This window comes from Elephas maximus, chromosome 14 (assembly GCF_024166365.1).
Source record: "Elephas maximus indicus isolate mEleMax1 chromosome 14, mEleMax1 primary haplotype, whole genome shotgun sequence".
NCBI classification, from domain to species: domain Eukaryota; kingdom Metazoa; phylum Chordata; class Mammalia; order Proboscidea; family Elephantidae; genus Elephas; species Elephas maximus.
The window spans coordinates 70,766,600-70,778,814 of NC_064832.1; the positions used below are offsets into that span (position 1 = coordinate 70,766,600).

The 12,215-nt window shown below is 37.6% G+C and overlaps 1 protein-coding gene across 1 annotated transcript in view; it reads left to right on the plus strand.

Moving 5' to 3' along the window:
• Positions 1–239: 239 nt before the first annotated feature.
• Positions 240–12,215, plus strand: part of SCEL (sciellin) — a 117,439-nt gene continuing 105,463 nt past the window's right edge. Inside the window, exon 1 of the mRNA XM_049853056.1 lies at positions 240–384. Coding sequence (XP_049709013.1) covers positions 275–384 — 110 coding nt within the window. The 5' untranslated portion in view covers positions 240–274. The remainder of the gene's footprint in view (positions 385–12,215) is intronic.

Here is a 12,215-nt window from a genome sequence, read left to right on the forward strand (position 1 = left end):
AAATACTATGAACAGATAGAGAGTTGGTTATGATGCCACCTCAACAGTGATGTTGGTAAAAGTCTGTTAAAAGGGTGGTAACAGGAGTAGATTTTTTTTTTTTTGTAAAATAAGGCCATAAATTATATAAAGAATTTAATGAAGACAGGAGGTTCAGGAGTGAGACTGTTTTAATTGAATTGGTATTTGTACAAGGTGACACCCTCTTTTACGCCACCCACCTCCTCCCTGAGTGACTCAGCCTCGGAAGCAGCAGCCTCTGCGCTGTTCATTAATGCAGCAGGTGGGGATTGAAACTCCACTCAGTAAACGCCAGTTAAACATTAGTTTCAGCTGGATCCACCTGTTGAGCCAAAAAGCCCCAGTTTTCTGCTCACGCGAGAGGTAAGTTGAATTATATCTGTGAGCATAAATACATCTGCTTTACTTGTGTAACTTTGCCTGCTTTCTTTTCAAATGGTTGAAACTAGAATTTACTGTAGTGCCTTTGTCTTTTTTTCCAATTAAGCTTTGACAGCCTCCACGAAGATGTTCTCCTCATCAACTTGTTGTGCTTTTAAGATCTCACCGCTTTTAATTTCTTGGCCCTTTTATACATTTCCAGGCATCACGGGAATGAGAGCCTGTTTGAGCCTCTGTGTGGGAGCTGTCAGCTGGCGAAAGCTGTCACACACGGGATAGTAAATTCTTTAAGGCCAGGGATTAGAATTGCTGCTTTAGTTTCTCAAGTGAATATGAAAACATTTTTAAAGGCCCTCCCTGTTTTTAGAGACGATGGTTTCAGTGAAATGATCTCTTAAACTCTACTGTTTGATGGATAAGTCATACTTGGCTAAAAATCACTGCAGGTCACTGAGCTGTCAGAGAAAGATGCCAAACCTGTACCCTCTCCATTGTCATTCCTGCCCCCTGCCTCCATAAGAAAATCACCATTTTCTTGCCGAATGTACTGAGGAGTAAGACAGGGCAGCTGGATGAAGGTGTGTTGTTCCTCACAGGGATTTGGTGCACGTTGCCAACTCCTTTATGCAATATCTTGAATTCTCACATGGGAAGTGATTAATGTATATGGGGGCAATTTTCATACCGTCATCCTGAAAAACCAGTTTTGGAAGACCTTTGATAAGAAAAGTTATTTTAACCAGACTGTCTTTTATAATGAATAGTCAGACTCCTGTTTTTCTCTACCATTTCCATTTATGATGCAGGGCTGTGGGAGTCAGGCCCTGGGGGTCACTGGAGGTTTGCAACAAGCAGCTCTGTGTCCTCCCACACCTGGCCTCGGCCTTAACTGCTAGAGCTTTCATTGCTTCCCATGGTGGATCAGTTACCACCTATAGCTCTAGAGGAGTTGTAGATGTTTTCAGTGCTCAATTTGTGATGGTTTGCTGAAGAAATTTACAACTTGGCTTTTAAGCATTTATATTAATCCAAAAGTTAAAGTACAGCGTTTGTGAACTATAGTTTTACTTTTCCTAAAATGTGACCTGCCATATAGAAAGGTAGAGTCAGGTGCTATTTTCCCCACCTTGTTGTGGTAAAATTTAAAGCTGACTTTTCCTTCCAAGTTTCCACCGTTTATAATGCAAATATGATGTTTGCATTATCAATATTGGTATTTGCTGTACTCCAACATTTAAAGAATTGGAAAAGTTCATTTGAAAAAACTACGATATGATGTCAGTGAAAATTTTAATAAAACATTTAGACCATTCTAAGTGTCAGGGTATATGTCTATCTGAACAGATGAGGATTTGTATTAAAATTTTAACTTCATGCAAGTTGTCATTATAGCTTTTCCATCAGAAGGGAGCATAGGACCATTGGGCCTGTTATTGTTGTAAGTTGCCATTGAATTGGTTCTGACTCATCTGGTCTAACTCATGAATTTTCCAGATGAGGAAAACAAAACATAGAGTAAGTGTGAAGCAGCTTCCCAAATCGAAGATTAACAGAACCAGAATGAGAAGCCAGACTACCTGGTTTTGCTTTACTGAATTGTCTTAATGATCTTTCAATTTTCTTCTACATAAAATATCTGATAGCAATAAAGGAGCTGTATTCCATCCTTATGAAAGGACTGCAGTTGACGTGGCAATGAGAATTTCTTTTTCTTAAAATTTCAAGAATTTCAGTAATTTTTGAAAGTATCATTACAGTGTGTAAGGTATGACTATCACAATAGGATACATTTTTTAGTTTGGGGCTTGTGGAATCTTGTTATTTATTATATTTATGGGGTTTTAATCCCAGGACTTCTTAGCTCCTCATTAAGGCAGTTGTCTGGTATGTGTGTAGGGTGTGGTATATCCAATGGGGAACATCCCTCACCTCAGTTATCATTCTGTAGGTGCTGCTTACTTGGCTGCCTTCTCTGACCACCAGAATTGACTGAAATAACTAACAGATTCCTTTTCCTGGGGATTTTGTAAATCAAACAAAGAGGTTATGTTTTGAATGACTGAACTCATACTGTGGAATGAACTGCACATAATTTTCTAAGCAGTGAACTTAGGCAAACATTCTTTAACTGATAATATACCATATAATTCAGCCATTAACTCCAAGCATTCCTTAAGAGGGACATGATAAAATCCTCCCTTCCAAGGGAAATGTCTGTGGGTTCCATACAGCTTCTCCCTTTTATTATCCTGCTTCCAGGCAATTGGTTGATCATTTTCTGTTTTCTCATGCTGAGGACTTTGGCATGAGGGTTTTATGTATTAATTGCTATGTACCCGTCTGCAGTTGCCAAACCTCCTCTTATGAATCAAAAGTCTTTGCCAGCAATGCTCCTTAAGTGTTTCCGGTTTACATTGTACAGATCCATGTGAGTCTAAAATTTAGGAGAGGCCCTTCCTCAAATGGATGCTTTGTCAAATGACAGCTACACGTGTTAGACTTGCATTTTACGTTAGTTGCTAAACTTTCTAAGGATATGCATAATTCTTTTATTGTGACCACTAATTGGGATAGTGCATTTTACAGCTACCCAGTAAATGACAAGTGGCTTACTTCTAGGCCAGTAGTCCTGAATGCTCGTTATAATTGTGTACTTGAGAACTCTAAAGGATCTAAATAATTTATTAGGTGTTTCTAGACCCTGAACCTAAAATGTTATTAAATTTGTAGACGTTTCCCTGGCCCTAAAATGCTATTAAAGTTCCTTTAGATGGAACCTCGTGGGGCAGATTGTAAACTGTAGACCACAGTTTTCGGAGATAAACATGATACAACTGTATGGAGAGTTAATTTTAGTTCACAGGCTTTGGAGAAAACTGTCTCTACCACTCTGCTTCCTCCCACCTTTCCCCAGAACTCTCTCTCCTATCGTTACAAAGACCGTGCATACAAGTATGAAAAAACATTCTTATAGAAAAATGTGCAGGAGGTTGGAACCCCAATAGACTTGGGTTTGAACCAGACCCCATTTTTGACCAAAGGTAACTTACTTAACCTTGGGAACCTCAAGCCCCCCTACATTTCATGACAGGACCTATCTCAGAGCACTTACCAGAAGATTAAAAAAGAAAATTTAAGATTCTTGCTGAAACCCTGGTGGTGTAGCGGTTAAGAGCTATGGCTGCTAACCAAAATGTCAGCGGTCTGAATTCACCAGGCACTCCTTGGAAACCATACGGGGAGTTCTACTCTGTCCTATAAGGTTGCTATAAGTCAGAATCGACATGACAGCAATGGGTCTGGTTTTTGGTTTTTGCTGAATAATATGCATAGTTTATAACACACACACATAAATATATATACTTATTCAATCACCATACTTATTCAATCTGTATGCTGAGCAAATAATCTGATAAGCTGGACTGTGTAAAGGAGAATGGGCATCAGGATTGGTGGAAGACTCACTAACAACTTGCAATATGCAGATAACACAACCTTCCTTGCTGAAATAGAAGAGGACTTGAAGCACTTACTGATGAAGATCAAAGATTACAGCCTTTGGTACCGATTATATTTCAACATAAATAAAACAAAAATCCTCACATTTGGACCAATAAACAGCATCATGATTCATGGAGAAAATATTGAAGTTGTCAAGGATTTCATTTTACTTGGATCCACAATCAACGCCCATGGAAGCAGCAATCAAGAAATCAAATGATGTATTGCATTGGACAAATCTGCTACAAAAGAACTCTTTTAAGTGTTGAAAAGCAAAGACGTCATTTTGAAGACTAAGGTGAGCCTGACCCAAGCCATGATATTTTTAATTACCTCATATGCATGTGAAAGCTGGACAATGAATAAGGGAGACCAAAAAAGAATTGATGCCTTTGAATTAGGGTGTTGGAACAAGTACAGCCGGAGTGCTCCTTAGAAGTGACAATGGCAGGACTTTATCTCACATGCTTTGGACATGTTATCAGGAGGGGCTAGTCCCTGGAGGAGGACATCACACTTGATAAAGTAGGAGGTCAATGAAGAAGAGGAAGACCCTCGAAAAGATGAATTGACACAGTGGCTACAACAATGGGCTCACACACAGAAACGATTGTGAGGATGGTGCAGGTCCAGGCGGTGTTTTGTTCTGTTGTACGTAGGGCTGCTATGAGTTGGAACTGATTCTATGGCACCTAAGAACAACAACAACATATAAGACTTTTTAACAATAAACCCAAAAAAGCACAGAGAAATGTAAAATACCTGGAAAAAATCTTCGTAAGAAAGATGTAGAAACCATATGAAGAAAATCACAAAATTTTACTGCAAGACATGAAAGATTTCTTGAGTAAGAGTTTTTTAAAGTACTGTTTCTGGGTAGAGAGATTGGATGTTGTAAATGTCAGCTCTTTCCAACCATTTAAGTGTTCCAATCAAAAGCTCCAGTGAAATATCTATTTTGGAACCTGTGAAAATGATTTCAAACATAATCTGCATGAAAGAAATGAGTGGAAATTGCTAATGAAATTTTTTTTAAAAAGGAAACTAGTGCAGGGTACTTTTTACTGTAAGATATTCAAATGTGTTTTTAGAAAACAATAAAATAGTATGTTTCTATTACAAGACACTAAGATTCCTGGAACAGAACAGAGAGCCATGAAATATATCCTAGAATATATAAGAATTTAATATGTGACAAAGGAGGAATAATATATCAATGGGGAAGAAATTCATTGCATCACTTTCAAAGTAAATCCATATGATTAACGCTTCTATATAGCATTAAAATATTTTTTAAATTAGAAGAAAATATGTGTAAATATTAAATCTCAAGTTTGTTCAACAAATATTCCTTTATAAATAATGATGTGCCAGACGCTCTATAAGTTCTGGAAATATAATGGCGGAGAAGATAGGCTTGGTCACTGACTTCAAGATTTACAGTGTGTGGCGGGGGAGGGGCGTGAGTGCAAGCACACATATTGTGAGTGGGGGGAAGAGCAATCAGACAGACAAGTGGGCCGTATGTATAGTGATTGTTGTTATGGGGAAATATGTTCTGCTACTTGAGCACACAGGAGGGTCCCTGACTCAGCCTGAGGAGGGGGGTGCAAAGGTTGTGATGTTGTCACAGAATGCTTCTAGGAGGATATATCATCTAACCTGTGGCCTACAGGATGAATAGAAATCTTTCCTGAAAAGAAAGTGAGGAGTTGGGGAAGCTCAGAAAGAAGAATGTTCTGGGCATGGGGCATAGAATAAGCAAAAGTCTGGCAGTGATAAAGAAGATGGAGCCCTCATGGAACTGAATGACTCATTTTGGCTGAAACTAGAATTTGAGTGAGGAGTGGGGAGTGGGGAAAAATAAGTTTGAGGGTATGGCCTTGTAAGCCTTCTGAAAAATTTAGATCTTATCCTGACAGAAAATGAGCGCTATTGAAGAGTTTTAAACAAGATGGTGACTACTTTGGCATCAATGAGGAGAATGAATTTGAAGAGAGTAAATCTAGAGATTGGGATAACAGCTGGGAAGCTGTTAAAATAGTCAAGGGATTATGGTAGCTTGAATTAGGGAGGGGGCAGCGGAAAGAGAATCAAGTGATATTTAGGAGTAGAACTGTAAGACTTGGTGATTGATTGGATTTTGAGGTCAGAGAGAAGCTTCATGGATGGTATACAGAGATTTTTAGAGTGGAATAAATCACAAAAGGAACGATAGAGAATACAAGATTAAAAACTCTTGTTAAACATTTAAATAAAATTAGAATTAGTAGGTGATGTAAGGATGAATAAAAAACTGGTGATGTAAGGATGAATGCTTCTTATACACAAAGAAAACAAAAAAAAAACTGTGTGAAAAGCACCAACATACTAGTGGGAAAATAGACAATAAACATCAACAGACAATATATAAAATAAGAAATAAAATAGCCAATAAATGTAAAGCATACAGATTAAAGTAAAATTATCCTTTTTTCACTTATTAAATTGTTAGACACATTAATAAATGATAAGCCTAAGTGCTGGCAAATGTATGGATGTTAATATGCTACCGGTGGAGTATGAACTAGTATAAGATTTGTGGAAGGAAATTTAACAATAGGGATCAAGAACTTTTTAGAAGTTTTACCCTTTCACTTCTAGAGATCTATCGTAAGAAAATAATCAGAGATGTGGTCAAAGATTTTTGTGTGATATTATTAGAAACAAGGAAAATCTGGTGGAGTAATGGTTAAGTGCTATGGCTGCTAACCAAAGAGTCAGCAGTTGGAATCTGCCAGGCGCTCCTTGGAAACTCTGTGGGGCAGTTCTACTCTGTCCTATAGGGTCGCTATGAGTCAGAATCAACTCGACAGCACTGGGTTTTTTTTTTTTTTTTTTTTTTGGTTTATTAGAAACAAGGGGAGAATTACATTTTAGGCTAAATTCATAAGATAGAACATTTTATAGCTGTACCAAAAAAAAAAAAAAGCCCATTGCCATCGAGTCAATACCAACTCATAGCAACCCTGTAGGACAGGGTAGAGCTGCTCTATAGGGTTTCTGAGGAGCGGCTAATGGATTCAAACTGCTGACCTTCTGGTTAGTAGCCAAGCTCTTAACCACTATGCCTCCAGGGCTCCTTACAGCTGTACAATTAATAATAATTTAAATAATTTAAGTGCCATTAGGAAAATATGTATCAGTAGGATCTAATAGGCAAAGAAAAATTCTGGAAGAAAATAACAGTGATTGATGAAAGCTGTCTCATTTTTTTTTTTCTTCTTAATGCTTTTTTTTTTGGTATTTTCCAAATTTTTAATAATGAGAACGTGTTACTAACGTACAGAGAAGGAAGCTATTGAAATACTATGTGACATTAGGCTAAAGATTGACCACATCGGAGAGCTGTTGTGAATATAAAATATAATAAAGTATTTATTTTTAATTAAACAGTTAAACTCTCAGCTAATAGCCAAAAAGTTCATGGTTCAAACCCACCCAGAGGTACCTTGGAAGGCAGGCCTGGCGATCTGCTTCTAAAAAGGTCACAGCCTTGAAAACCCTATGGAGCAGTTAGCACTGAACACGTGGGGTAGCCATGAATCAGAATCAGCTTGACAGCAACTAGTAACAACAACGTGTATTTGGCTAATCGTAGTCAAAATTTCCAGCTAGAACTGGAGATAGCCCATAAGGGTTCAGCTGATAGATAATTTTTATCAGAAAACACTTTTATTACTGAATATAGAACCAGTGTCTTTTGTCAAATGAAATAAATAATTGTCCCAGAGAGTAGAATTCAATTCATGCTAACACTTGATGTTGTCATTTTATAAAAAAGACAGGTGGTAGAAATAAGAGCAGGTGAAAGCCACATATTAAAAGCAGTAACGGTGACAAACTTTGATAAACAAGTTGCTGTTGAGTTGACTCCAACTCATTGTGACCCTATGTGTGTCAGTGTAGACGTGTGCTGCGTAGGGCTTTCAATCGCGGATTTTTTCAGAAGTAGACCACCAAACCTTTCTTCTGAGGTACCCCTGGGTGGACCCAAACTGCCAACCTTTTGTGTAAGCCATTGAGTGTGTTAACCGTTTACACCACCTGGGGATTCCAAAAAACTTTGATGAGGGGGTATTATCAGACTCAGGAAATTGGTAACACACAGATATCTGACTTCATTCCTGCCATTTTCTGAACCCTGGTTCAGTCAGCAAGCAAGCTTCCCTGTGCTGAGGCTCAGACTATAAAGAAGGATGACTTAAAAATGGCCAGTTTCACAGGCTAAATGAGTCTTTTCCAGTCTGATAGTTTTTGGATTTCCTTCTACACTGCATTTGCAGGCTAAACATTGTTGTCAGTGTCTGGGAGAGTCTTTTAAAAATTAATTCAAAATTGACTTGTTAACATTTACATTTCATGAGGTGCTAGTGGTTTTCTTCTCACAGAATATTTCATGTCTTCTTAAAACCAAAACCAAACCCATTGCCATCAAGTCAATTTCAACTCATAGCAACCGTATAGGACAGGGTAGAACTGCCCCTAGAGTTTCCAAGGAGCTCCTGGTGGATCCGAACTGCTGACCCTTTGGCTAGCAGCCTTAGCACTTATTCACTACGCCACCAGGGTTTCCTTATTAAAAAAAAAAAAAAAAAATTAGGTGACAGTTAATCGTTTGATGGTTCTATTTATGTTCCTGAAGATAACTCATCTGTTTATTGGTTTGTAATTATTAGACCCTTTTTTCTTTCTATTGAAAATGGTTTTATAACATTGGCCATTTTCCAGTTCTGAGAGTTCTCCCATTTCCACTGATTGTTGAAAAAAAAAAATACTAGTGAGTATGGCACTGTCAAAAAAGCTCAACTTTTTCACATACAAAGGTGAACATCACCAGGGCATGTACATATACCATTTTCTAGGCATTTTTGCTGTATTGCTTTCCTTATTTGTCTCTTTAATACTTTCTTTCACTCTAGATATTTAGCCTAGGCAACTATTCACACTTGGTATTTTCTCTCAAGATACCAATTTACCTATGTATATTAGAAGCTTAATAAATTTATTGGAGGATTTTAGGGTAATTAAACTATCCAATTTTCACTCTATTCTGATCTTATGATACTTTAGTATCAAAGAAAGCCTGGTCCAAGCTGAGGTTGATTGGGGTCCATCATGGATCTCTACCATGAGGGGAACACTATTTTTTTTCACCTCCCACTTCTTTTTTTCAGCCTAGTCCCTTTTAGGCTCTGGACAGAATAGTTAAGAACAGGGGCTTTGATGTCAGGCCCACCTGTGCACTTCACTAGCTATGTAACCCCAGGCAAGCTACTCATCCTAAGACTCTCTTCAGGGACGACTGGTTGCACCACTGCCCACATGGCCAGCTCCTACCCCAGCCTTCTGCACATAGACTTCTGATTTCATTGGAATCATTTGTCATGAAGTTTCATGTAGATATAGAACAAGGTGCTGTTGAGTTGATTCTGACTCATGGCAACCCATATATGTCAGAGTAGAACTCTGCTCCACAGGGTTCTCAATGACAGTTTTTTGGAAGTAGATCACCAGGCCTTTCTTCTGAAGTGCTGGATAGGCTCAAACCTCCAATCATTTGGTTAGCAGCCAAGTGTGTTCACTATTTGCACTACCCAAGGACCACAGAGGCAAAGAATGAGGATAATAACAGAATCAACCTTAAACTGTTATGTGAGGCTTAAATGAGATAAAAAATCAGAACATCAAACCCATTGCTCTTGAGTTGATTCTGTCTCATAGCAAATCTATAGGACAGAGTAGAACTGCCTCACAGGGTTTCAAAGGCTGTAAATCTTTATGGAAGCAGATCTTCCACATCTTTCTCTTGTAGAGTGGCTGGTGGATTGGAACTGCCAACCTTTTGGTTATGGCTGAGTGCTTAACCACTGCACCACCAATGAGATAGTATATATAAAAGCCAAGCTCAATAAATATCAGTGGTCAGAGTTAAAGTTTCTCTTGTTTTTTTCTCTTCTCTCATCCTCTAATTCCTTACTTTACTTTCTGCTCTGTATTTTTTTCCCTTGCCTGCCTTGCTTTTTCTATTCTTTTTTCTCTCTGAACCACCCCATCCCAGTTTCTTTACTCACAAAGTCTTTCTTAAGAGAGAGTTAGTAGGGAGTAGTAAGGATATTAGGTAGGTCAAGAGGCAATTTGTCCTTGGGTGGGAGAAGAGGAGAAAGGGAACGTCTAAGAGCTCTTTATGCAGAAAGAACCCAAAAGATGAAGGTTGTGGCTTAGTTGAGAGGCAGAGCTGAGGTGGGGTTGGGGAAGAGTGGGTTATTTAATGGCCATAAATGTCCCCAAGACAAGTGCTTTTATTAAAAGAGAAAATACTGAAGGAAGTTGAGAAAGATCATAACAGAGATGAGAAGCCAGAAAGAAGACAAATTAAAGGAACGGGGTGTTTCAAATGCATCCAGAATGAAGTGGTAAGATGGTCAATTTTGTGATTCAGAACTTTAAGGAGAATGATTTCATCTATAATCTAAGGCAGTTGTTTTTTGGGCAGAGGGTTATAGGTAGTGAGTGAAAATAATCATCTCTTTCCAGTGTTTGACCAAAAAAAAAAAGAAATAAAAGATGGGCCAGTAGTTGGAAAGGTTTCTTTTATCCTCTATCCTTATGTAGTCTGGCATCATGATTTCATACTAGAGTCTTCAACTTAAGCATTCAACACTTTGAAGAGCAGTGTCTTTATAGTTCCAGTATATTAGAGGTGGCTTTCACACATCTCTTCCTATAAAGTCTTCCATATTTAAAATGCCTGATGTCTGCCATTGCTAGGCTGTTAAACAACACCATTTTGAGGATCCTAGGTTATAGTTTCATCTTTCTTGTGAGAAGTTAAAAACTTGATGAGAATGAAACAAAAGGATGATAGAAACAAGTCTTATTGGCTGAATGTAGGCTACTGAAGTTCATCATTTGGGTGTTGAGCAAATTTGAAATTCAAGAAAACCTCGGTCCCTGAAATAAATTATTTCCTTAAAAAAATTCATAAAATTAAGTTTTTGCTACATTTATTTTTAACATTGCCAATTCAAGAGGTTGTCTGTAGTCCATGCTCCTATGTTTTGCATGGCATCTTAGTTCAGAGAAGGGTAAAGCACAAAGTACAAGTTTTACTGTGACTTCCACTTAGATCTTCATAGTCAGAACTATAAACATGTCTCCCTATAGCTGCAAGGGAGGCTGAAAAATGTGATTTTCAGCTATCAACAAGGGAGAATGGGAGAAGAGACATTAGACAGGCAACAAGCAGTTTGCCGCATTCTCCTGTTTAGAAACCTTCACATCACCCACAACTGGGTCTTTCCTCTTACCTCTCTCTTTTGAACAGGGCTCTGTTGATGCCCCCAAAAGTTCAAGTCAAATCTCAAAATTAAAAAAAAAAAAAAGCTGATAACAATCCCACTTCCATTTTTAATTTAAAAGAGGAAGGGTATAACATTCTGGAAACAATCTAAAAATAAAAATTTATCACAAGTCTGACAGTTTCTCAAGAAAGTTAAACATAGAATTACCGCGTGATCCAGCAATTCTCTCCTGGGTATATACCCCCCCAATTTGAAAGCAACAACTCAAACAGGTAACTTGTATATCAATGTTCATAGTATCATTAATTACAACAGCCAAAAGGTGAAAACAATACAAATGTCCATCAACAAATGAATGGATAAACAAAATATGGTATATCCATACAATGGATTGTTACTTAGCCATAAAGAGAAATGAAGGTCTAATACATGCTACAACATGGATGAACCTTGAAAATGTTACTCTAAGTGAAATAGCCAAGCACAAAAGGACAAATATTATATGAATCCACTTATATAAAATATCTCAAATAGGCAGATTTATAGACAGAAAATAGATTCGAGGTTACAGGGGGCTGGGAGCAGAGGGAAATGAGGATTTATTGCTTAATGAGTACAGAGTTTCTGTTAAAGGTGATAAAATGCTTTTGGAAATAGTGGTGATGTGTGTGTCACAACATTGTGACTGCAATTAATGCCACTGAATTGTACGCTTAAAATGGTTAAAATGTCAACTTTTATGTTATATATATATACATTTTTTTTACCATAATAAAATGAAAAATAATACTTACCCTAAGATCTAGAGCAGTGGTTACTAATCTTTCGAGCATGAAAATTTCTTTTTATAATTACCACCACCATCACTCATGTGGTCCCACATGTGAAACTAGTTATATTTTCAGTTATTTATTCGTTGACAAAAGTCTGTGATTGATTTAATGATTTGTACTCCACTAATAAAAAATG